The sequence below is a fragment of the Theobroma umbraticum genome, unplaced genomic scaffold (genome assembly GCF_002168275.2).
Source record: "Theobroma umbraticum cultivar Fairchild unplaced genomic scaffold, ASM216827v3 scaffold_44.0, whole genome shotgun sequence".
Classification (NCBI taxonomy): domain Eukaryota; kingdom Viridiplantae; phylum Streptophyta; class Magnoliopsida; order Malvales; family Malvaceae; genus Theobroma; species Theobroma umbraticum.
Genome location: NW_018397255.1, coordinates 8,317,778 through 8,345,016, shown reverse-complemented (window position 1 = coordinate 8,345,016; position 27,239 = coordinate 8,317,778). Strand labels below are relative to the sequence as shown.

The window sequence follows — 27,239 nt, the reverse complement described above, 5'->3', positions numbered from 1 at the left end:
TTTTAACATCATTTTGTTAAAAAAATTGCGAGCTCGTGGTAAATAATATTGGAATTTATTTAAATTTTTGAGATGAGATGGGTGTTTTGGGTTTGTAAAAAAGGGATTTCTTTTTACTTAACAAACATGTTTTGGGTTTGAGAAATATGAACTAAGTAACAACAACAGTGTATAATAAGTAATAAAATTGTAACGTGATGTTGAAATAGTATTCTAACAAATGTACATAAAGTTGCTAAATTTGCTTTGAAATCTGCACACCATTTTCTAGTTTTGCAAACCGTTTTTATCATTCTTTTTTTTACTTTCTTTATTATTATTTCAATTGAGTATTTTTTAAAAAGTTATAATTTAAAATAATTAGTAAAAAGTTAAAAATAAAAATTTATCACTTCAAATTCACCGTGCGAGATGTTTCTGGCTACTAATAGTTTATTCGAAATCTTAATTTAAAAAAATTTAGAAAAGAAAAATCTGGACCGATTTGGCTTATTCGTTCGGGCGGAGCCACGTCAGCAAAAGTCAGATAAGGTGCAGGGAAGAGGGTCTGCAATCAGTGTAAACACGTGTCGAGCTGTAACTGGAGAAACATGCCATCTCGTGGTGCTGCCAAACTGTGCATGACAGAAAAGTAAAAGTTCCCGCCCCCAATCCAATCTAGTGCAGGACTCTGTTCCGCTGAGAGCTGCCAGCTCCTTTCCGGACGAAAAGCTCACACTTAAAGTCTAATCCTCCATTTGTTAATAGCAAAAGGAAGAAGAAAAGCTCCAAACGCCCCCCTCCCCCAAAAAGCAAAAGCACCAACAAATCAGCTCAAATCAAATATTAGCTTATACCTTTCATCGGCATTCTTTTCTTCTTCTCGGGGCAACTTCTTTGCCTTTACCTTTGCCCTTGCCCCACCCGTCACTCAAAGCATCTCTTTTTCCCCCAGAACAAATAAAAGGGAAAAAATTAATTCAGAGAAAAAAGGATGATAGCTAATTTGGTTTGCTCTTCTACTCCTGCTGCTACTGCTATCACCAAAAACACAAAGGGTAAAAAACCCAGAATACACAACGTTGTTAGTGAAGAAGAAGTTATTGGTTCGGGTTCATGGCGAGCTCGAGCGGGACGAAGGGCGACCTGGCTCGGCCGCCTTCCAGGAGGATGACTCGGGCTCAAACTATGATGGTGGAAATTCCCAATGAGGATAACTCCACGGCAGATAGTGAGCTGGTGCCTTCCAGCGTGGCTTCCATTGCCCCTATTCTCCGTGTCGCCAATGAAATCGAAAAGGATAACCCAAGAGTCGCTTATCTCTGTAATTCGCTCTCTTTCCTTACTTCTTCTTCTTCTTTTTTTAAAGACCAAAACAGTTCGAGTTTGTAATTGATAGACTGTCATTCAGAATAATAAATGGTTGCGACTGCTTATGAGATGGTATACACTGACGCAACATCAAATTCATATTCTACTAAGTTTTTCTCGCTACCTTGAAAATTCAGTTGGCTGAAGATTAATGTTTCTATAAGTACTTTAATATATAGTTGTGTAGAATTATTGTTCGAAGGCAAGAGGTAATGTTCATAGTGATATTGCTAGCTACATGCTTAATATTGTGACCCTTGTAAATATATATGTGTATTTTTTCGATTAGGCCGCTTCCATGCATTTGAGAAGGCTCACAAAATGGATCCAACATCAAGTGGACGTGGTGTTCGCCAGTTTAAGACCTATCTGTTGCATAGACTTGAGAAGGTAAACTTTAACGCTTATTGTTGCTTAAAAATTTAAGCATTTTCTTGGATACTTGCTAAAACAGTTATTCTGTAAAGTCCCCTTCTTTACTGTAGAAAGACTGGTGGTATAACTGTGTAAAAGGTACATCTCTTTCTCTAAATGCTTTAGCTGTTAAGGAGCAGATCTCATGGACTTTTGTTACTTAAGTTGTGGATTGCTACTCAATTTAGATTTTTCTCCCTAAATTTTCATATTCAAGCTGAATATTTCTTCTATCGTTTCTTCTCTGCATGACCAACAAGGATACAAAATATAATTAAAGTATGATTTGTTACATAATGAAGATAGAAAATTGAATTGATGGGGTTCTGTCTTCCATTCAAAAGATTTGGGTCACTTTCTTGAGGAACTTTTATGTGGAAGTCTTATGAGTCCATGTCATTTGTCAACTTTGACTGTTTCTGCAAATAACTCCGTGCACAAATTTAGAGATAATTTTCTCATCATTGTTGGTTTCAAATCTTACAGTTATTATGATATTGTTTTTCTGCTATTGGTTATTGATTTACTGTCTGATAAGGTTTTTGCCTAAATAGTTTGATGTATTCCTCAGGAATTTTAGAGTTCATTATGTAGAGTACAATCTTATTCTATTTCAAAAATTCCAACATTAAGAGCAAATAAAATTTTCCTTCTTTCAGGAGGAAGAAGAGACAAGGCCTCAACTTGCAAGATCTGATCCAAGAGAAATTCAGTTGTTTTATCAGCATTTTTATTTGCAAAACATTGCAGATGGCCAATATACAAAGAAACCGTGAGATCTTTATTTCACTTGAAAATGCCGTTATAGCTAGGCATGTTATGCATTTGTCTTAGTCTTTTGATTTTTTCTTGCTCTTGAAGGGAGGAGATGGCTAAAATTTATCAGATTGCTACAGTGTTGTATGATGTGCTGAGGACAGTGGTGCCAGCTTCTAGAGTTGATGATGAGGTTTGATAAGTATATTCTTGGTGTTGCAGTATAAAGTTTTGAAGGGCATGTTTCATGTGAATACACTCAAATGGTTTATCGTAAGTTATTTTGTTATTCCAGACTGAGAGATATGCTAAAGAAGTTGAGAAGAAAAGGGAGCAATATGAACACTATAACATTCTCCCGTTGTATGCTGTTGGGGTTAAACCAGCTATTATGGAACTTCCTGAGGTTGTATATGTACATAATATATAATTTGTTTGGTTATACGAATAGTCTTTCTATTGTCTAATTTCACCATGGTAATGTTTGTTCCACAATCATTGCAGATTAAAGCAGCACTTCGTGCTATAAAAAAGGTGGAAGGTCTCCCTATGCCCAGAGTTCCTATGACATCCAATGTTCCTCGAGATGATATCCCTCAAGAGAGGGTTAAACCAGTAAATGATATACTTGATTGGCTTTCTTCTCTCTTTGGGTTTCAGGTACTACCTTGAATACTTGTGTTGTACTTATTTTGTACTTCACTTTATGTGCCATGGATTCCAGGTCACTATTGAGCTGGCTGTGTATCATAATCCCACATACCTTTAATGTGTAAAAAGAATCAGACTTGAATTTGATCTCCCAAGGGGATGGTTTGCTATTTTTACTAGGCCATCAATGACTTAGACTTTCTTTTTCATTTTGTTTAGCCCTCTTCAGGTCAGGATGGAAGTATTGGGCTTTATGTAGGTGATTGAAAGCGGTTATAATCATGAGATTGAGTGAAATAGAAACTGCAACAGTGAATAGCACAAACTTCCTTAACATTTTCCACCTAGTTTTCATTTTTCCCTTTTGATAAACCTTCCAGTAAAATAGTGAAAATTATGGAAAATTAACCTGTGAAAAGAAAGAGTTTTCATTTCTTTTTCTTCTTTCAAAATGGTTTTCAAGAAAAGTAATAAGGCCTTGGACATTTTTGTTGTTGACTTGGGCCCATTTTTATGTGCTTAACCAACAAATTGGCCAAGATTTGAACAACTTTTCCTGTATAATTTAGTCTACCAATAGATTATATTGGAAAGATATATCGTAGTATTTGTAAAGCTATAATATTTCTAAAGCCTTCTCTGATCAGTTAGAAAGCATGTCTGACAAACTTTTAATGATCATAGTTATGAATGTACCACAATAGCATAGTTCAATCAATTTTATGCATCCAACTCTAGGTACCTGGTTGACTTTTTGAGTTCATAGAAATTTTAGCAAAGATTCTTTCTTTCAAGTTGTTTAGGTACAATATTTATGTAGTATCATATGTATTTCTTCATGAAATATCAGTTTCTCTATATAATATCATTAATGATATTTTTTGGGATTTGAAGAAAGGAAATGTAGCAAATCAAAGAGAGCACTTGATATTGTTGCTTGCAAATATGGATGTAAGGCAAAAAGAGAATCTTGAAGATTATGATCAGGTAAATCTTCATTTACTGGTGCGTCTTTATACTTGTTTGATTCTTCTACTTTAGGAGCAGACTTAAGTTTCATCTTTATGTCATCATTTGTTCAAGACTGACTACAAGTTTATTGTAGCTGAATGGTGAAACTATAAGGAGGTTGGTGGATAAAATTTTCAAGAATTATCGTTCATGGTGCAACTATTTGCGTTGTAAGTCACATGTGAGGTTAGTCATCTTGTTATTGCATATCATCAACTACGTAACTGTAGCAAGAAAAATTAAAACCATTTTTATCTTTTATAGCACGAGTTGAACTCCTAGATTTTACATTGGGTGCCTGGATTATTTTTTATTTTACAGGTTTCAACAAGGTTGTGATAGACAACAGCTGGAGCTTATCTATATTTCGCTTTATCTTCTTATCTGGGGTGAAGCTTCAAATATCCGATTCATGCCTGAATGCATTTGCTACATATTCCATAATGTATGTTTCTTTCTATAGATTTTAATGAGGCATTCTCCATGATTGAAATTTATCTATGGGTAGGATGGTGCTAGTTTTTCACTAATTCTTATAAGATTTTTCCTCTTATTTTAAGTCACCTAAACTGAATGTCATGCTTTTTCCTTGATCTTATCAACTTTTCATCATTAAGAATCATTTTAGTCTTATTGTTGCTCATCTTAAGTTCTTGTGAATTTCTTCTTGGAAAAAGATTGGTAGCATTAATCTATCAAACCTTATAGATATAATTAGTTATATTTGTCATTTTATTTATTTTTCTGACTAATCATGTTGATGATGGCTAATGCATCATAAATAGTAAAATTCAGATATAGTAGGGGCACTGATAAGAGGGATGCAGTAACTGTGTTGATTTGTTAAGTAGTAACCTACAATCTAAAAGAGCAAAATCTAAACTGACTTGTGTCTAAATAATGTCTATCCACTCCCCTTTAAACCCAAAATCCGACTAAACGAGGTGTAATATTTGTAGTTTTCACCTGAACAAGATGAGTCAATAGTTTGACCTACAAATCGAGGGCCAACTATAACAAGATAAAGTTTAGAAACACTTCACTTCTCATTATTCATTCTACTTTTAAGTTCTTTTTTTGTTTTTCGTGTCTAAGGTCATATCCTATTTATTCTTGCGTGTAATTGGTTTTACTCCCGGGGAATTTTATCTAATTAGTTTTCACATAAATTCACCCTTGTGGTAGCATGAACAAAGTTAAGTACTGTAAAATTACCGTAGCTAATCTGCTAATTTGGTTGCCGAAAAACTGATACTGTCCACCTAAAGAGAAATGGAAATGAACACTGATGCACACATTATGGTGAAAATTTTGAGCTTACTTTTTTTTGCTCACATGATATTTTGTACCAAAGGAGTAGCAGATAAGCGAATACTGATCAGATTAGTTATGGAAAACAAAGTGATTCAAAGAGTGCACAGTAGCATCAAACAAGGGAATTTGTTCTTATCAAACCAATGATATTTCCAGAAAACCCTATTTGATATTCAAGTTAGGCCTTTGCACTTATAGCCAACTGGTTCTAGGTTGGATGCCCTTAAAGTTGGATGTCGTACAAGTTGTTTGTTGTTCTGTTTGTAATTAGCAATTTGTTGTTTCTTACCCTCATATTCTTGTCAGTGTTAAGCCTGTATGTTTCAGTTGTTAGTATTTGGCTACAGAAGGGAGAGTGGTAATTGGTTTTGCCCCATGTTGGTTAAGTTTGGGGTTTGTTGTGGCTTTAGATTTGGTTTCAAACTTGGACCTCTCCACCTATTACCAATTGGTGTTAGGCTGGATGCACCAATTGAGTCCGACGATCAACAGCAGGCAGCTTGAATATTAACAAAGTCACTGTATCGTACTGATATAATTGTGGTGATTGTCGTCATGCTTGATATGTGGTTAGCTTCTCCCACTAAGGGAAGCTTCCTAAATTACATTTCTTTCCCCTCCTTTTTTGTGCATATTTTAAAGCTTTGTCATATTTTTAATGAATCTTCTTTCTTCATTCTATAAGATGGCAAATGATGTTTATGGAGTTCTATTTAGCAATGTACATCCTGTGAGTGGGGACACATACCATTCTTCTGTACCAGATGATGAATCTTTTTTAAGGAATGTTATAACCCCTCTCTATGGAGTTCTTCGAAGGGTAAATATTATTTTGTTGCACCTCCATACTTTTTTCATTCTATTTATTTACATCTTCCTAGCTGAAAATTGATTTTATTTAACTAAAAGGAAGCCAAGAGAAACAAAGGAGGCAAGGCAAGCCACTCACAATGGAGAAACTATGATGACCTAAATGAGTACTTTTGGTGAGTTTCTTCGATAGTAAAGGAGTTTTGCTCAATAAGTTGGATAAATAGGTAAACCTTCCTTTTTCTAGGTCTAGAAGGTGTTTTCAGTTGAAGTGGCCAATGGACTCGAAAGCAGATTTTTTTGCGCATTCAGATGAGCCGCCACCAGCAAATGAGGTACATATTCCCTATATTTTTTATAGCTCATAATATTATTATTTTTTTATCGCTTTTTTTTTTTCAATGGAACAGATGCTGGTTGTTTAACAATTATCTTATAATTTGAAATGATGTATTTATTTTACTTAAATTAGGAATACTGAACTATTATTAGACCTGAAGGATGACACATAAAGAAAATGAAGAGGACAGATGGTAATAAGAAAGAGATAATCCTGACCTAGGCATTAGGGAAAGAGAAAAATAGAATGATAATAGAAAGATAAACTGCTCTTTCTTTTATAAAATTTTGCTCCTTTGGCAACCCTAACAATGAATGCTGAAAAATTTAGTGCCTTTTTCTTATAAAGTTTCCTATATTTCAGCAAGTTTACTTAGAACTTTAGGATGTGTTTTGAATTAATTTTTGAGATTAGAGGAAAATTGTTTCTAGACATAAAGAATTTTATTGCTGAAATATTTTGGCTAGATCAACTTTATTGCAAAGCTCAGCTGTTTTAAGATGGCTAGGGTTAAAAAGGATGTAAATTTATGGATCGAAATTCTGGAGTTTGTTATGAATTTACAAGAGAACAAAACTGCTTCAAGTTGGGGATAGTGCTTTGAGTTAGAGAAAGATGAAATGCTGGGATATAACTAGAATGGTTTTGCTTCAAGGGGATTTATTCTATTGCCCCCAACTTTATGGCTTCACCCGTGAACGGATTCTCAAAGGCTTACAAATAGAAGGAAGCCTAATGGCATGTAGGAATCTCTGCTTAATGTTCTGCCTTCTCAATTTGATGTTGAGTTGCATATTATTGTTTATAAATTGCCCCTCATTCTAACAGGATGAATGGATGATGACCCTAACTGCAGCTTCTCAAAGTGCTGGGATTTATATAGAATGGATGCTTTACAAATATGATTGCTAAGTTTCACTATTGTGTTTTAGCAATAGAACTGGTTCCCAAGAGTAGAGGAGCTTCCAACATCAATGATTTCTATTTAGTTAGTTTGCTTGGTAATAATCCAAAACCCTGCCAAAGTTGTTTGATATTAGGTTAAAGGAGGCAATTGGAATGATTGGCTTATATTCTCATAATTATTTAGTGGGGGGCAGAGAAGTTCTGGACTGCATTATTCTCAGCAAATGGATGCCACATTTCATGTGTTGAGCTAGATTTCTCCTAGATATTAGGAATGCTTTGGATCATGTCCATTGGGTCTCCTATAGTGCATTGTGTTTAGGAGCTTTGACAAGCAGTTGAAATGAATCACAACATTTGTATGAAATTTATAAATAATATGTGCAATTCCTAGCATCAACTTCCTTTTTTTCCTTTTTCCCTCCACTCCCCTAAAATTCCTTCTGTCTTTTTGAGGGAATGTCTGCTACTTTTGCTGATATTGGAAACAAAGGTGTATGTCACTTTTTGGAAACTCTTGCTGCTACTATGGTGCAGAGGTATAGTGAATTAGGTTTAGCTGCTCTTTAGATCTCTTTTTAAGGGTATTTATTTATTCATTTTCATGTTTTAGTTTGTCTCACGACTAGAGGTCATGAAACTATTGTATTAGTCTCTTGGCATATGTGTGACAATTTTGCCTATACAGCTTGAGGTTGGCTTAGATTTTATAAAAGGGGTTTAAGGTTTATGTTGATGAATTTTGATGGTGAGTAATGGCTGGAAATCAAAAGATTAATTTGCTGAGATTCTGGGACTGCAATCAAACAGAGAGGCAGTGGGTTTGCAGTGGATTGATTCAAGGCTTTGATTGTGAAGATAATGGAGGTGGCAGCAAACATAAAAAACCCCAAATATGAGAGAGTGAGAGAGAGAGAGAGAGAGAGAGTTGTAACTTATGATAGTTTTAATTGAAGACCTAGTAATTGTGCAGAGTACAATAAATAGATCTAATTATAAGCTCCTAGAAACCTAGACTTGACCAATAACCAAAATGATATAATTCATGTAATTTACTTAAAATAAATTGGTAAATGGCATAAAAATCATGCAAAGAACCTACAACTTCATTTCTTGACTGTATGCCCTTATGTTTTGGTTAAACTTAGTCTTTTAACTTTTCACATTCTTTTCGATAACTTAGGATTTGAATTATTTGGCATTGTCATCCCCCCATTACCCCCCAAAAAGACAATAGTGCACTGTTTTTCCCTGAGAAACATCAGATTCCTGTGACTGCATAATTGTCTTTTTGTCTTGCTAATGGGACTTAAACATAAATGTCTATGGTTACCCCTTTGGTTCTCCACATTCGACATTCACCACCTACTATTTAATTTGGTTCTTTCATCTTTCCAAAGATCTAAGTTCATGTTCATTGTCTACTTACAGGGACAAAATCAAGCTACTGTTGGAAAGAAGAAGCCTAAAGTTAATTTTGTAGAAGCCAGAACGTTTTGGCACCTTTACAGAAGTTTTGACCGCATGTGGATAGTCTTTATAATGGCTTTTCAGGTACCCTAATGATAGAGCATGCACATTTTGTTTCTGACTTGTTTTCTTAAAGAAATTTACTTCATCACAAGACCTTATGGTTTTCAGGCTATGCTAATTGTTGCATGGAATTCTGGATCTCTTCTTGGCTTTTTTGATGAAGATGTGTTCAGAAGTGTATTGACTATTTTCATTACTGCTGCATTTCTCAATTTTCTGCAAGGTACTAGGGATGTTCTTGGCTAATTGATTCCTTTATATGAATATTTGGTTATCAGAAGCAATGCTGTTAATCAACCACAATATGTATAGCCACATATTATTGCATGGAATTCCTTTATAGTTCTAAATTTCATTAGCCAGTTATTTCTTATTTTAGTGGCAGTTGAAAGATTTTGTGATTCCACATCACTTTTCATGCAGCTACTCTGGATATAATTCTTAGTCTCAATGCCTGGAGAAGCTTGAAAATTACCCAAATACTTCGGTACCTTTTGAAATTTGCCTTAGCAGCTGTCTGGGCTGTGGTCTTGCCCATTGGTTATTCTAGCTCTGTACAGAATCCATCAGGGCTTGTAAAGTTCTTCAGCAGTTGGGCCAAAGATTGGCGGAATGAGTCATTTTATAATTATGCTGTTGCTATATATTTGATACCCAATATATTGGCTGCTATACTATTTCTACTTCCCCCTTTACGGAAAGCCATGGAGCGATCAAACTGGCGGATTATCACTTTTATTATGTGGTGGGCTCAGGCAAGCATAACTTGTATTCTTAATTTTCACTGAATTTCTTGTTCTCCGTTTGGCAGCAGTATGTCCTTTTTCCTTTTTCTTTTAAAAATTGGGCTCCTTATATAACTTGTACCATGATGCAGCCAAAATTGTATGTAGGAAGAGGCATGCACGAGGACTTCTTCTCTCTTCTGAAGTAAGAGAAAAGAATTTGCTTTTTCCTATTTTTCTGTTTCCCCTGTTGAAAGGATTTTTCTAACCAGTGGTTGGGAAGGGGGAGGTTATGAGATTTTTTTCTCTATTGGTGCTAGTCGATTGTAATCCTGTTTTCATTCTTCTTCAAAGATTCAAGATTATGCGTTTGTGCTGTATTATGGACATGCCTTTTCTCCAGTGAATGAATTGCATTTTTCATATTTTCAGGTACACACTCTTTTGGATTGTGCTGCTAATCAGCAAGCTAGCTTTCAGCTACTATGTGGAGGTGATTTCTTCTGTTTTAGTTTATATATAGGTTGTCTTAAAGTGGAACCCTAATAATTAATTACTTCTTTTAGCACACGTGTGAGTAAAAGTGTTACAAAATTTCAGTTTGAATTAATCTTCTTGCCAAGCTTGATGTAGCTTACAGATTTAGGTATCTTCACCTCAGTTGTAGAAGCTTGAAATGGCTTTATGGACACGTGTGTTATATATTTATGTTTGCTTGCACAGACACATAAGCATTTATTGACACTAGTAAACGAGGGTGTAATAGAGTTTCAGTGAGTCTAAAAGACTCATCCTACTAGGGTTACAATATTTCTTTAATTCTAGGCCGTGAAAACAATCATCATCTACTATGAGCCATCCAATTTTATTAAAGTTCACAAAATTTTCAGAACATCCCTATGATTCAGTTGCTGTTATTTCTTAGCCACGTGTTCATTTTTTTAATGCACAAGTTCAAATTTTACTATTCCTTTTGCTTTATCACAAAATTTGAGAATGCAGAGGGCAATGGTTAGAGCAATGACAAAAAGGAGCCTTAATATATTTCACTGTCGTAAACTCTTCTTGCTATCTTTGCCTGTGATTCTTTCCCATATGTTTGCATTTAGGTGTGCATATGTGTTTGCATCTGTACCAGTAATTATGTACACAGATTTATATTGTGCATGTGCTTGCGGTTGTGCGCATTGCAGGGTGTCAAAGAATTCAAAAGATTCTAGTTACCATGTGTGTAGAAAAATTAAAACAAGTTTTAAATTTCTTAACTGGCTTAAATGACTAGGTTCAGCGTGCAGAGTTTTTGCGGCCACTATAGCTGGAACATAAGATTATTCTAGTTTGGGTGAATTGTTGATATATTATTATGCTATGTGAATACATATAAAGAAGTTGCTTTTACCTGTTTCTTTCTTGCCTTAAAGGATATGTGAAAATTTTTGAGGGTGTTTTTTTACATGATCTGCTGATAGATACTGCCACTAATTCAACCAACGAAGATAATCATGGATTTGCATGTGGATAATTATCAGTGGCATGAATTCTTTAAGAATGGTATGATGTTTAGCCCTCAAACTACCCCTTCCCTCTTTCTGCATCTGCTTTTCTTTAGTCTGTGTCATTTCGAACTTTTTTTCCCCAATTGGCTATGGCCTGTACTAAGTCATGTTTGAATCTTCTGTAGTAACTCATAACATTGGAGTTGTTATTGCAATTTGGGCTCCAATAGTCCTGGTAAGTTAGCATGTAGAAACTCTTGGGAATGATGAGTTATTCTGTTGTGAGGTACTTAAAATTATTAAACAATTTGTTTAAATTAAATAACTAGTCTTATTTTATTTCCATATAGGTTTATTTTATGGATGCTCAAATATGGTATGCCATATTTTCTACTCTTTTTGGTGGGATTCATGGAGCTTTCAGCCATTTGGGTGAGGTTAGTAGCCAAGATGTTCTCATACCTTGAAGGCACATGTCTCAAAAGAAAAATATTGGTTGCCCTGTGAACACCATATATGATTTTGGTGAAACAAAATGAATTTATTTCTGTCTTTCTGTTAGTTAAGACTTAGTGATTATTTTTCTTAATGTTGGTTTCTTTCAATTGGCATTTTCAGATACGGACGTTGGGGATGTTGCGGTCTAGATTTGAATCTGTGCCTGCAGCTTTTTGTCGTCATCTTGTTCCCAGAACAAATCAGTATAACAGAAAAAAGCATCTGGTAGTGTTTTAAGCGATATAGTGCTGTTTATGTGATTGCTCTTAATTATCTGGATTACCAGTCTATCCAAGTTGAAATGTGTGTCTTTTTAGACATAAAGGCAAAGTTTGCACGTAATTTATAAAGCTGTGGAGCCTGTACTTCCTTTTGCTTTCTGTTTCTTTGGTTAAACAAAAACATTTCAACATGGCAGGATGAGGAAACTGAAAGAAAGAATATTGCAGCTTTTTCTCTTGTTTGGAATAAGTTCATACATTCTATGCGGATGCAGGATCTGATCAACAATAGGTTGGGCAATTCCTCACTTAATTATCTGGCAATAAAATTTGTTAAATGCATCATATAGAGAACTCTAATATTTTCTTTTGAGTTATTATTGTCCAGGGATAGAGATTTGCTACTTGTACCATCTTCATCAAGTGATGTCTCTGTTGTCCAGTGGCCCCCTTTCTTGCTTGCTAGCAAGGTAGATATGTGTAGTAGTTTTTGATATTAAATTTGAGCTCAATGCAAGATCCTGTGTCTTATATAGTGTCTGGTTTATAACACATGACAGATTCCTATTGCATTGGACATGGCAAAAGATTTTAAGAAAAAGGATGATGAGGAGTTATTTAGGAAGATAGCAGCTGATGATTATATGCATTCAGCGGTAATAGAATGTTATGAGACACTCAGAGATATAATATACAACCTTCTGGAAGATGAAGCAGATAAGATGTAAGGCAGAAGCATTCGTCTTATGAACTTGAAAAACTTCTGAACATGATCTTAAATTGCATCAGGGGAGCTTTTGACCTTGTCTAGCAATGAAAAAAATATCCCCTTCCTTCTTCTCTATTAGAAGTTTTATTATTTCTTTTCACTTTGCTTTCACTTTACATTTAGGACTGTTGAAGCAATTTCTCAGGAAGTGGACAATAGCATACAGCAGCAGATATTTTTGACTAACTTTCGGATGAGTGGGCTGCCTTCACTCAGTAATAGGTTGGAAAAGTTTCTAAGGATCTTGGTAACATTCTTTCCTTACATTTTCATAACTTTTCTATGGCACTGCATTTATAAGGTTATCCATAAAATTGTACTTTCCAATACCAACCTCTCACTATGTCTCTCTTTATGTTGGCAGCTTTCTGATATCGAAGATGTTGAGACATTCAGATCTCAGATAATCAATATCCTGCAGGATATCATGGAAATTATTACGCAGGATGTTATGGTCAAAGGCAATGAGTGAGTGCCAGAAAATGAAAAACTTTTTTGGAGTTGATTTGTGTCAGACTTAAGTGGCAAAATTAACCTACAAGTTTTCTTTGTAGCATCCTTCAAAGAGCTCACCCACTTTATGGACACAGTCAACTTGAAAAGAAAGAGCAGAGGTTTGAAAAGATAAATATTAGTCTTATACAGCAGAAAACTTGGAGGGAGAAGGTATATTTGAGATGGACTCATATTGGTTATTTATTGTGTAACTATTTTTCACACAAATATCTGGTTGGTAATATATTTATTTATATGTTTTTCTGCAGACCAATAGGCTTTATTTGCTTTTGACTGTTAAAGAATCTGCTATAAATGTGCCTCCAAATTTGGAGGCTCGGCGCCGCATCACATTTTTTGCAAACTCCTTGTTTATGAATATGCCAAGTGCCCCAAAAGTTCGTGACATGCTTTCCTTTAGGTGAGGTATTGCAGGACATCAAATTAGTGACATATTATTGTTTGCTAGCAAGAAAAAGAACTGAGAAAGGGGAAATTTTCCTTTTAAAGATTTATTATGGTAATATACTTAAAGCCAGTTTCAGAACTATCAGTGGCTAGTTGCTTTAATTGTGGGTCATAACTAATATTTTAACTTGTTTAAACTACATTTAAGATTTTGTTTTACTTTAGTATCTTCATGATCAGTTAATGTGCTTATGCATTCTATATCACATGAATGAGAGCACTTTGGCAGCCTTCTAAAAGTATTATGTAGATAGATGCCTCTATATGCTCACTTAGACTGCTTCTCTGGTTCAGCGTTTTGACTCCATACTACAAAGAAGATGTTCTTTATTCAGATGAAGAACTCACTAAGGAAAATGAGGATGGAATCTCAATTCTGTTTTACCTACAGAAAATATATCCAGGTGAGTTGTGATCTCTTGCTATTTTATGCCTTTTTCTGTATGTAAAACATATGACTAACTGGATATTGGCGACTGCAAGCCAGATGAATGGAACAATTTTCTAGAGCGTATGAAACAGAATAATGTTGGAATCAAAGATGAGAATGAGGAGGCTCATATGAAAGAGGAAATTCGGAAGTGGGTATCTTATAGAGGGCAGACACTCTCCAGAACAGGTCTAGAAACATCAAACATATCACTTTATCTTTTAGTAGCTTTAACTGTATAGATTCTCACTTGAGCTATGCCATTCTCTTTCTGCCAGTGAGAGGGATGATGTACTACAGGCAGGCTCTGGAACTCCAATTCCTTCTAGAATTTTCTGGAGCTTCTGGTTAGTTGTTTCTGTTTAGATATATATATACATATATGTATACATTATGTACATACATGTACACATATACATACATGTATACATATATGTGTGTGTATATATATATATATCCTATGTATCATTCCAATTCCCTTTAAAAGCTGGTGTGATGAAACTAGCCTGATGAAGTGTTCACTTGTTCCCTTGTAGCAATTTTGGAAGGCTTCCAGGCCATTGAGGATCGGGGATATTATAGAGAGCATGCGCAAGCACTGGCCGATATGAAGTTCACCTATGTAGTTTCCTGTCAGCTCTATGGCACTCAGAAAAAATCTGCTGACTCACGAGATAGGAGTTGTTACCTTAACATTCTAAATCTCATGTTAACGTAAGTTAGTGTTAACTATTTCAATCTCAAAGTTCGGCACATAGAATAGAGTTTGATTTCATCTTTATATATGTGGAAACTGCAAAGGTATCCATCTCTGCGTGTTGCTTATATCGATGAAAGAGAGGAGACAGTGAATGAAAGATCTCAGAAGGTTTATTATTCTGTTCTTGTCAAGGGAGGTGAAAAATTGGACGAGGTATGAAACAGAACTTGTTTAATATCAAATTAACTGACAATATAGAGCATCTATTTTGTCCCAACCCATTATACAAATAACTTTTCCAAACTGTGCACAAAAGGTCGAGTCTTTTCCTTTGACAAGAAGTGGTAGTTCTTCGAACTGTAGTTAAGTGTAAAAATTCTTTTTATCGTATCCTAATTATGTTGTTTTCAATGTCAGCTTATTGCAAAAGGAATAGCTGACACAAACACTGAAAATGTGATATGAAAACATAGACAATAATCTGTTTAATTTAATAAGACATATCAACATTTAGGTGCAACATGACATGATTAATATATTGAAGTACAGTTAATCAATAAAAAACATTAATTTTAAGTGCTAATAATTTTTAGAAAAGGGTTTAAATGTGTTAGATGCATTGAGTTTGTGTTAAACAGATAACATATTTACATGGTTAATTAAAGGATTCAGTGCATGTCACTTTTGGCTTAAGCTGGTCAACTTACATTATACACAAACATATGATATGATTATGATTATGACATGAATACAATTATGTTAAATCTAAACCCTTCAAATTAACTGGGGTATGCCCATTGTTATTAGATTGTCTAACAAATTGCTAGCCCTACATTTACTTTTAACAGACATTTTCTGTGCATATTTTATATAGCTTGATGTCTGTACTAGCCACTCTAATGTCACACATCTGATGAAAGTTTAAGTATGTAATTTGCTTATATTTAGATGAGTGATTTGTCCAGTTCATACATGTCCATCATGCCGATGCTTGTCTCATTCTTCTTCTTCTTCTAAGGTATGGAGTACATTCTAAACCATATGAACAAGGACAATTTTTTATCCTGCTCATCCTTTTAATGCTAGTATTTCAAGCCAAACATAAGATGGGGATGTAGTTGAAATAGGGTACTAGAGATGCTGAAGAGTGGCCATTTCGCTATTGGTAATTATTGATGTGGAAGGAGAGGAAGAAATGTCGGGTTTTAGTCTGAATTAGCACTGTATTTGTTTGTGCGAACTGCTAAAATTACTCCCTGTATTCTTATTTGTGAAAACTTCTTAAACTTTCAAAATTTTACAATCAATTTCTTTTCTTTTTTTTTTTTATTCATGAATAGCAAAATGATGTTATTGCTAGGAAATATACCGCATCAGGCTACCAGGTCCCCCAACAGATATCGGTGAAGGCAAGCCTGAAAATCAAAATCATGCAATTATTTTTACTCGTGGAGAAGCCCTTCAGACCATAGACATGAATCAGGTAGCCTTTTCTTTTACCTATTTCAAAGATGCATTGCAAAAGTTCTTCTATGTTTTCTGTGGAGGAGAAGTACTTTGAAGAGGCTTGACAATGGGAAATATTTTGAAGGAATTAGCCTTTTGTTTTACCTATTCGAAAGATGCATTTACAAATAATCAGCTTTGTTTTCAGGATAATTACTTTGAAGAGGCATACAAAATGAGAAATGTTTTGGAGGAATTTCTGAAAACTCGCCGTAAACAGAGAAAGCCGTCAATATTAGGTCTAAGGGAGCATATATTTACTGGAAGGTGAGTTTACCAATATCTCAAAGAATTCAATTTGATTTTTTGGGGCATAATAGCTGAGATTAAGCTAGTGAAAATGGGACAAGACATTACACTGAACAATTTGATAGTAGTAATGTATATTGTTATTTATTTGACAGTGTTTCTTCACTAGCTTGGTTCATGTCCAATCAAGAGACTAGTTTTGTAACTATTGGGCAACGGATTTTAGCAAATCCTCTGAGGTAAGCCTAAACTTTCTGTCTTAAACCCTTGAATATTATGCGATGTTACATGTGATTGACATCCATATTTGACTCTACTATAGTACAATAGAGGAGCCTAATGTCTGAAAGAGAGAGAGAGAGAGAGAGAGAGGAGTTGATGAAGAATCTACCTACCTGTCTAGTGAGGGGTGCAAGTTGGGTCCAGTTGGATGGGTTAGGTCAGTTTCAGACATGACTTAATAATCTTGATTCTATCATGATCTGGTTCTTGAAATTTCCAAGACCCTACTCATCTCAATTCTGGCACAACTCCATAAAATAGAACTGTGAACGAACTTTAAATGAGAACTGTGGAGAGTCAGGTTGGTGTTGGGTTACCAACAAGATTTAAACCCTTTCATAGGAGTCTTTTAGGGTTAAAAGTAGAGAAAGGTTATAGGATAATAAATGAAAAACGGTTTAAGTTGATTGAATTTTGAAAACAGAGAATGAAGCAAAATTCTCTGATGTCTCTATTGGAATTACTAGGTGCTAATTATATACAAGAAAACCTATCTAAATTAGGTCTCGGAATTTGGTAAATTACCAGAAATTAGGGAACAAGAAATCAGGAAATAATCCAGCAAAAGGAGGAAAATAGAGAAAGGAAATAATATCCCTAAACTAACTCCTACAAATCTGGAATATAGTCAATAAAATAAATTGATGAGCTGTCAACACTCCCCCTCAAGCTGGTGAATAAATGTTGGTCATTCCGAGCTTCTGTACTAGCACTTCAAAACTCGGTCTAGGCAGCCCTTTTGCTAGAACATCAGCTATTTGTTGTTTGGTAGGCACATAGGTCATGCAAATTACCCCATCTTCTATTTTTTCTTTGATAAAATGTCGATCTATCTCCACATGCGTTGTTCGGTCATCATGAACCGGATTATGTGCAATACTTATTGCAGCTTTATTGTCACACTATAGCTTCATAGGTCCCATACTAGACACTTTCAGTTCTTCCATTAGCCTCATTAACCAAATCAGCTCACAGGTTTCTTGTGCAAGGGCTCTAAATTCTGCTTCTGCACTGCTGCGAGCTACAACTGGTTGCTTCTTGCTTCTCAAGTAACTAGGTTCCGCCAAACCTTTGTACAATAACCAGATGTAGACCTCCCATCCTCAACTGAACCTGCCCAATCTGCATCAGTGGATGCCTCCACACTTCTCAGCTCATTTTTATTGAAGGACAAGCCTTTACTGGGTGTAGATTTTAGATACAGCAAGATTTGGTTGACTGCCTCAAGATGTTCTTCACTCGGAGAATACATATACTGGCTCACTACACTTACAGCAAATGCAACATCTGGTCTTGTGTGAGATAAGTAAATCAATCTTCCCAATAGATGTTGATGTCTCCCCCTATCTACTGGAATTCCATTCCTTGTTCTTCCAAGCTTCATGTTCATAACTATGGGTGTTTCAACTGGCTTGCAACCAAGCATCGCTGTCTCTTTCAAAAGATCTAATGCATATTTTCTTTGAGAGATAATAATACCTTTCTTGCTTCTTGCCCTTTCCATCCCTAAGAAATATCTTAGTTGCCCAAGGTCTTTGATTTCAAATTCACTCCTAAGAGTTTTCTTAAGCCTCTCCATTTCTTCTGGGTCATCTCCGGTTAAAATAACATCATCCACATACACAATCATGATAGTTTTCTTTCCATCTTATGAATGCTTGAAAAAAAGAGTATGATCAGTTTGTCCTTGTTGGTAACCATACCTTTTTATAGTCTTTGCAAAATGGTCAAACCAAGCTCTTGGTGATTGTTTTAATCCATATAGTGACTTCTTCAATCTACATACTTTTCTATTACCAATTTCCCTTTCAAAACCTGGAGGCAAATCCATGTAAACCTCCTCATCAAGCTTTCCATTTAGAAAGGCATTTTTGACATCCATTTGATGTAGTGCCCAATCAAGATTAGCTATTGGTGATAGTAGCACCCTTAGTGTTTAACTTTGGAACTGCAGCAAATGTTTCTGTGTAATCCACCCCAGAAACTTCAATGAATCCTTTGGCAACTAGACGAGCCTTGTGTCTCTCTATTTCACCATTTGAGTTATACTTAATGGTAAACACCCATTTACACCCTACGGAACTCTTACCCTCAGGTAACTCCACTACATCCCAAATTTCATTCCTTTTTAAGGCTCTCATTTCTTCATGTACAGCAGCCCTCCATTCTGGTTTTTCAAAAGCTTCTTGAATATTTTTCGGAATCTCATCCCTTTCAACCTTTGCTGTCAAAGTGGAATGCTTGTGACAATCGGCGGTAAGATAAGTAATTAGAAATAGGATGTTGGGTGCATGATCTAACCCTTTTCCTGAGAACTATTGGAATGTCCAACTCATTAGGTTGAGTATCCACTTGAGACAAATTGGAAGAATCACTAGCAGCAATAATATCAGTTTCAGCATTTACCTGTAGATTGGGCTCTTGCAAACATGGTTGATGAGTGAAGGGTTGCACTTGAGGCTTTTTGTTTCTTTGTGAATAAACACAAACCTCTGATTGTTGTTGACTAAGATCATTTGGATCTTCCCTTGTTTCCAAGCCAAAATCTGTTAATGCCATAATTGGAGGATTTTTATTTCCTGGTGGCGTTTCAGGCATGTTAGCAACTACAAGAAGAGGAATAAGACAATCCCAAAGCTTCTCTTCTCCTAGTATCTCCCCCTAAAGAGTAGGATTTGGGTAGAAAGGTTGATATTCAAGGAAAGTGATATCTAAGCAAACAAACATTTCTTTTGTGGTTAGACAGTAGCATTTTTACCCTTTTTGACTCGGAGAATATCCAACAAAGATACACTTATAGTTGTAGGATCTAATTTTTCATGGGTAGGACTGGTATTATGTACAAAGGAACTGCAGCCAAAGCCTATTGGAGACAAGGAGGTGAACAATCAAGTTTGAGGATAGGTTTCCAGTAAGATACTTAAAGGAGTTTTAAATCGGAGGACTTGGGATGGAAGTCTGTTTATCAGTATGATGCAGTTAAGACTGCCTCACCCTAAAATTGTTTAAGAACATGAGTTGTGAACAAAAATGCCTGTGCAGTCTCCAACGGATGGCGATTTTTACGTTCAGCAATACCATTTTGCTGTGGGTTTTGATACAAGAACTTTGGGCGAAAATTCCATTTTCTGTAAAGTAATTGCCAAGAATTGAATTAAAATATTCTCAACCATTATCTGTTCGAAGAATTTGAATTGATGCATCAAATTAGTTTGGATCATTTTATGGAATGTTGGAAAATGGTGTCTGCATCTGATTTTTCTTTGAGAAGATAAACCCAACATGCTCTTGAATGGTCATCAATAAAGGTTATGAACCATTTGGTTCACGAAATATTATTTACCCTTGAAGGACCCCAAATATCAATATGGATCTATGAAAAAGATTTAGATGACTTGTATGGTTGATTTGGATAAGAATTACGGGTATGTTTGGCAAATATACAAGTTTCACAGTGAAAAGAATTGATGTCTTTATTCTTGAACAGAGAAAGAAACAAGCTCTCAGATATGGAAAACTAGGATGATCTAACCTATTATGCCATAACATAACCTTACTGGAAACAGGAGTCAATTCACCACTTAGAGCTAGAGCTTGTTTATTCACTTGTCCATTATCTTCAAGGTAGCACAGCTCGTCACGCATCTTAAGATTGCCAATCGTCCTCCTTGATAGTAAATCTTGAAACTCACCAAATGATGGATAAAACTTAGCCACACAATTCAAATCATTTGTCAATTTGCTAATAGACACTAGATTACATTTTAAATTTGGGACATGAAGTACAGATTTTAGTGTCATATGAACCAAATTTACAGATCCTTTTCCAGCAACAGATGATAAAGCACCATAAGCAACACTTATTTTGATATTTCCCAGGCATGGGGCATAGGTAGATAAAGACCTATGGCATCCAGTCATATGATTCGAAGCCCTTGAATCCATAATCTAAGGGCCATTAGATTCAGAATTTGCACTCAAGGCAGAGGGATAACTACCTTTCTGGGCTATAGAACAATTTGAAGTTGGAACTTGTGCACCAGTTTGGTGTTGGGCAAGAAGGACTTGTAGTTGTTCAAGCTGTTCCTTGCTAAAAACTAATCCTCCAGCCTTGTTTTCCTCTACAACAACTTGAAAATCTCTGCTTTGTTCACCTTGTTTACGTTCCTTCCAATTTGCTGGTTTCCATGTATCTTCCAGCAAGTTTCTCTAGTATAATATGGACGTTGGCAATGATCACACCAGGCTTTATCATTTTTCCAATTCTCATGCTGATCACCAGAATTGGCAAGTTCATGTTTTTTTGAAACAAGAGCAGAACTTTGGGACAAGTTATCTGAAACAACCTCTGTGGTCACTCTTAACATAACACGTTTCCTGCTTTCTTCCCTTCTCACCTTTGCACATGCCTCTAATGTTTGAAAAAGGTTTGTCCCTAAAAGTCGACCTCATATCTCATCTAACTCCGTACTTAAACCATGAAGAAAATCAAATACTCATTCGTTTTCAAGCATTTGCTTATACTTTAAGTTGTCCTCAAGACAATGCCAATTTGTTTCATAAAACATATCCATCTCCTGCCATAACTTAGTCAAAGTATTGAAATACTCAGTCATTGAAAGATTACCTTGTTTTGTATTTCTTAGGGCAGATGTAACCTCAAAACATTGTGCTGAGTTTCCAGATTTGAGTACATTTCATGCACCATATCCCATATCTCCTTTGTCGTCTTGTAGAATAAATACATACGGCCATTCTTAGGTTTCATGGAATTAATAAACCATGCCATAACCATGGAATTCTCTTACGCCCAAGCTGAATGACCTGCTGCTCCTTCCTTTGGTGTTGCCTTTGTACCCGTTAAGTAACCGAGTTTTCCTTTGCCTCATGTTACTAGCATAACCGATTGAGACTGTTCAAGGAAATTGGCCCCATTGAGTTTGTGTTGGGTTATTTGGAGAGAATGGGTTTCCCCGACAGTAGGAATCACAGATGAAGACATATTTCTAGAAGCTTCAGATGACAACTTTGAGGTACCTTCTAGAGTTACATCTGCCATGGCTGCTTTGGCCAATAATATTGGTCAGAGGAGCTGAGGCTTTGATACCATGAAAACAGAGAATGAAACAAAATTCTTTGATGTCTCTATTGGAATTATTAGATGCTAATTATATACTAGAAAACCTATCTAAATTAGGTCTTGGAATCTGGTAAATTACCGGAAATTAGGGAACAGGAAATCAAGAAATAATCCAGCAAAAGGAGGCAAATAGAAAGGAAATAATATCCCTAAACTAACTCCTACAAATTTGGAATATAGTCAATGAAATAAATTGATGAGCTATCAACAAAACTGATGGCAATCTGTTGGCTGGAATTAAAGAACAAATCATCTAGTTTTCTGCTGATGGACATACTCAATATGACTTAAGAGTTCATTTAGTAAATTTTGGACTGATCAAAAGGTGGTTAGAGTTGTTGAAAGAATTTGGGGGTTCTTTTTTGAGAAACAAATGAACCAGCTGCATATGTCATTAGAAAAGTAGGCAAAGATTCAGAATAAGAATTATCAAGAGCAGATTAGCATATGAGATTAAGAGAAAAGGAAACAGAAAATAAGTAATACCCACTAGCAAAGTCTCCTAGTATATGAAAAGTGTACAGTTGTTTATAGATTTATGGAATATTGGTTTATCTCCTTAAATCAGAAATGCAAACAGAACACCAACTTATAGATAAATGAAGAATAATGTCAACATCAAGACAATTCACAAGACTTATGATACTCAGATAAGCCCTATACCTGATTAAATCACCAAGATATGCCTAGGTTGTGACATTACTGCATTAAAATTTTGCTTTTGTGTATGAGAACACACTGAATTAGGGAAAAATAGCTTAATGAGGAAGTAGTAGGAATTTGTTCTCCCATTTCTTTTTCATCACATGATATCTTTTCTCCTCTACAATGCCATTGCTTTTCAAGGTTTGTCAACATATCGATTCAACTAGTATTGGAGTGAATTTACTGCAAAATCTTTATACTTATTGCCCATAATAAATGAATTCTGCTGGACAGTTGACCCAACCTGATCATCCTTCTTGTTTAATAGCAATTCAAAACAGTGACATCCTAATTCTATCTTGACTTGACTAGAGTTTGATATGAAAGCTTAGGAATGTTAATACTATGCACAGCTTGTTCAATTCTAGTGTTGGTTAGAAATCCAGCTTAACCTATCTTAATCTGGGCATCATCATCAGGCTTTACATGTGTAAATAAGTTTGCTGTGTAAAATATGACCATTCATTATTATAATAAGGCTGTTAAGTTTCAGTGAAGCTTAATGACTATATATTAGTGGCACTTGTTATTGTTGTTCATATTTTTAGTGGCTCATAGGACTTTGGAGCTGCTCAGTACCAATGAAATTCTTTTTGGGAAGATGAGAAATTGTAAAGAAAAAGGTAGAAATGAATGCAGTTGGAAGTTTATCCATATGTTTTCAATATATTCATTGGATAAAATTTCTAGGGATAAGGTTCAAATTTCGCTCTCTACTTAGGGTGATGGTTCAAACTTACCACTCATCTTTGAACAGGTGCAATTTTACCACTGTACTTTCTAATTTGGTTAAAAAATGGTCTAAAGTTAATGGTAAAAGAATATTCCATGAGAAAATAAAGGATTGTTTGAATATTCGAACTTCTGACCATTTGGCAACCAAATTAGAAAGTACAATGATAAACTTACACCGGTTTATAGATTAGTGGTAAATTTGATCCATCACCCTAGCAGAAAGGTAAATTTGGCCTTCAGCCCAATTTCTTACAATTTTTATGAGTATATGTTGAGTCCAATCATATATCATAACCATGATTGTGGAAAGTCCAAAGTTTATGGCCTTGCAAGATTTTAGTTGAGCTGTCTTATTTATGTTGCATTATCACCTGAGTTTCTCTTAAATGTTTCTTTTTACCTTTCCAGGGTAAGGTTCCATTATGGTCATCCTGATATATTTGACAGAATCTTCCATATAACAAGAGGTGGCATAAGCAAAGCTTCAAAAATTATTAACTTAAGCGAGGATATATTTGCTGGTAATCTTCAGTCAGCCAAATACTCTAAATCAGAAGCCATAGTCTGCTTGTTAATTGTGTTATCTTGTTCAGGGTTCAATTCTACTTTGCGTGGGGGTTATGTAACACATCATGAATACATCCAAGTCGGAAAAGGGCGTGATGTTGGAATGAATCAGATATCTGCTTTTGAGGCAAAGGTTGCCAATGGAAATGGAGAGCAGACACTTAGCCGGGATGTTTATCGGCTTGGGCGTCGGTTTGATTTCTATAGAATGTTATCATTCTACTTCACAACTGTGGGCTTCTATTTCAGTAGCATGGTATGTTAACTAGAGAAACTTGTTTTGGTTATTTTGTTCTTAGAAACTATACTACATACTGGTAGATGCTTGTCACAGATGATATGTAAGTGGACTGCTCCAAATTTTTGGTGACTAGGTTGCTTTCTAAGAATTTTATATAGTCTAATCAGGTTACAAGTATGAAAGATTGTTTCTTAAATAATTTGGGTTAACTACTTACAGCTTGATTTGGGCATTATTTCAATTCAGGTTACGGTCCTTACAGTATATGTGTTCTTATATGGACGTTTATATATGGTTATGAGTGGTTTGGAAAAAGAGATTCTTGAGAATGCAACTGTACATCAGAGCAAGGCCCTCGAAGAAGCTTTGGCTACACAGTCAGTCTTCCAGTTGGGCTTGTTGCTGGTCCTGCCCATGGTTATGGAAATTGGCCTGGAAAAAGGTTTTCGTACTGCTCTGGGTGACTTTATCATCATGCAGCTACAGCTGGCCTCAGTATTCTTTACTTTTCAGCTTGGTACAAAAGCGCATTATTTTGGAAGAACTATCTTGCATGGTGGTTCTAAATATCGAGCTACCGGCCGTGGGTTTGTTGTGTTTCATGCAAAGTTTGCAGATAACTACAGGCTGTACTCCAGAAGTCATTTCGTAAAAGGGTTGGAGCTGCTCATACTATTGGTCCTGTATGAAGTTTATGGGCAATCCTATCGCAGTTCAAGTCTTTATTTGTTCATCACATTCTCCATGTGGTTCCTGGTTGGATCCTGGTTGTTTGCCCCTTTTGTGTTTAATCCATCTGGTTTTGACTGGCAAAAAACCGTGGATGACTGGACAGATTGGAAGAGGTGGATGGGAAATCGCGGTGGTATTGGTATAGACCCTGATAAAAGTTGGGAATCATGGTGGGAAGAAGAACAACTACACCTTAAATTCACTACTATTAGGGGAAGGGTGCTTGAGATTATCCTGGCATTTCGCTTCTTCATTTTCCAGTATGGGATTGTCTACCACCTTGATATAGCTCATCACAGCAAGAGCTTACTGGTATAATTTTCTAACTTCAATTATATACCATTTGCTTTTGCCTATGAATGGTTCTTTTCTCTATGGAAATTTTTCTCTTTAATTTTACTAGTTCATATTTCCATCTTCCTACTGTCTAACTTGATCCCCGTAGGTTTATGGACTTTCTTGGCTAGTTATGGTAACAGTCCTTCTGGTGTTAAAGGTATGAACAATTTAAGTGAGACATTTCTAGAGTAGCTTCAAGTTTAAAGAACTGGCAGTATGCTCCACTGGCTGCTCATGCATTCATATTTGTCTAATTTTTTTTAAGTAGCATAAATATTAATTTTGGTTTTGACCCTTCCTGCTTATGTGTTCCCCATGTTCTCAGATGGTATCCATGGGTAGGCGAAGATTTGGTACCGACTTTCAGCTCATGTTCAGGATTCTGAAGGCACTTCTATTCCTCGGTTTCATGTCAGTCATGACTGTCCTATTTGTAGTATGTGGCCTCACAATCTCGGATGTATTTGCTGCCATCCTTGCCTTCTTGCCCACTGGATGGGCACTTCTTCTTGTAAGTTTAAACTTCAGAAATTATAATACAACTTTTTATACATTATATGACATCATACTAGCAGCTGCACAATTTAAATGTTGCATACATCTTATTCTCTTAATTTGGCAGTGGGTGGCAACCATTATAAGTTAAAAACTAATTAAAAATTCATTAAATTGCTCACTAGTATAAATCACAGCAACACTACAAGCTTCGAGCATCTCTCATGAAGAAGAATTGAAGCTAATGCCTTAATTACTACTAGGATTTCTGTTTGCTTAATTGTTGTAAATATTCTAGCTGAAATATGTTTTCTACCGCTGATCCATCTACCTTTTTGCAACTTTTCTCACAATGATTCCCAAGTTTGTAAATTTTTTCCACTTGAGTATGGCCTGTACCTTATATTTTCAAGCCAGAGTTGGAATCCCCAGTCATCCTGTTTGTAAGTTCCTTCATTCTAGCTGGTTGATACGGTGAAGAAAACTACTGATGCATAACCTTATTTATTATTTTGTTTTTGAAGATTGTCTTCAGAATTATAAAGATTATTTAGTAGACTAATTCTTGTTTCTTACTCTTTTGTAACATTATTGTCCTTGAAGTACAGCATATGTCGCTGATTACGTGCAGCAATCTCATTAAACCCGCGTTTTCTCTTTTTGTGTTGTGCCATCCATAGATTGGACAAGCACTGCGGTCAGTGTTGAAAGGTTTAGGATTCTGGGAGTCGATAAAGGAGCTGGCAAGGGCATACGAGTATATTATGGGTCTGATATTGTTCATGCCCATAGCTATCTTGTCATGGTTCCCATTTGTGTCGGAGTTCCAAACACGACTGCTCTTCAACCAAGCATTCAGCAGAGGCCTCCAGATTTCTATGATCCTTGCAGGAAGGAAAGAGAAAGACATCACATCTCCACTAAAGTATGCTTGAATTCTTTGTGCTGACTGAATCAGCCATACTATTTTTGTAAGCTCCATTCAGTTTTAGCAATTCTTCTGACCTGTTTATTGCGTACTCTTTACAATATTAGTTCTTTAATTTAAAAAAAAAAAGAATTACAATCGTTATCTGTGAAGTAAGACTCATGCATGGACAAATATTAGGATTGGAGGCATGCTTTAAATTGAATTTCTCAATCAAAATATATTTTATTTCCAGTTCCACCAAATAGGAATTGGGATGGGCAATTATATGCGGTGCATTGCATGGCAAAGCTAATGTCGGAGTTAATGAACAAACTCCCCTTCCCTCACCATTTCCCAGGCTATTCCAATTCAGGTTTTAATATGATGCTCAATTTCTCTACATTAAAATGGATTATGTTTCTCTACTTAGTGTTGATAAGACAAAAATAGG

At 35.6% G+C, this 27,239-nt stretch overlaps 1 protein-coding gene across 2 annotated transcripts; it reads left to right on the top strand.

Moving 5' to 3' along the window:
- The first annotated feature begins 661 nt into the window (after positions 1-661).
- Positions 662-26,950, top strand: LOC110429139 (callose synthase 7-like). 2 transcript variants are annotated; one of them, XM_021445032.2, is made up of 42 exons: positions 662-1,303; positions 1,640-1,740; positions 2,424-2,536; positions 2,626-2,713; positions 2,816-2,926; positions 3,025-3,180; positions 4,066-4,158; positions 4,277-4,368; positions 4,504-4,627; positions 6,182-6,316; positions 6,406-6,482; positions 6,554-6,641; positions 8,984-9,106; positions 9,194-9,308; positions 9,509-9,840; positions 9,963-10,015; positions 10,243-10,303; positions 11,280-11,361; positions 11,492-11,541; positions 11,657-11,743; positions 11,925-12,029; positions 12,223-12,317; positions 12,414-12,495; positions 12,586-12,749; positions 12,918-13,041; positions 13,159-13,262; positions 13,349-13,460; positions 13,559-13,710; positions 14,052-14,161; positions 14,245-14,376; positions 14,466-14,534; positions 14,724-14,901; positions 14,989-15,100; positions 16,248-16,370; positions 16,542-16,660; positions 16,798-16,881; positions 23,913-24,025; positions 24,098-24,327; positions 24,559-25,356; positions 25,490-25,540; positions 25,709-25,894; positions 26,559-26,950. In XM_021445032.2, the coding sequence occupies exons 1-42, from the start codon at positions 1,096-1,098 to the stop codon at positions 26,811-26,813; spliced, it is 5,787 nt and encodes a 1,928-aa protein (XP_021300707.1). In that variant the 5' UTR covers positions 662-1,095; the 3' UTR covers positions 26,814-26,950. The 2 variants fall into 2 exon arrangements, with proteins under 2 accessions (XP_021300707.1, XP_089641916.1); XM_089785790.1 differs by having other exon boundaries at positions 23,913-24,327.
- Positions 26,951-27,239: the final 289 nt, after the last annotated feature.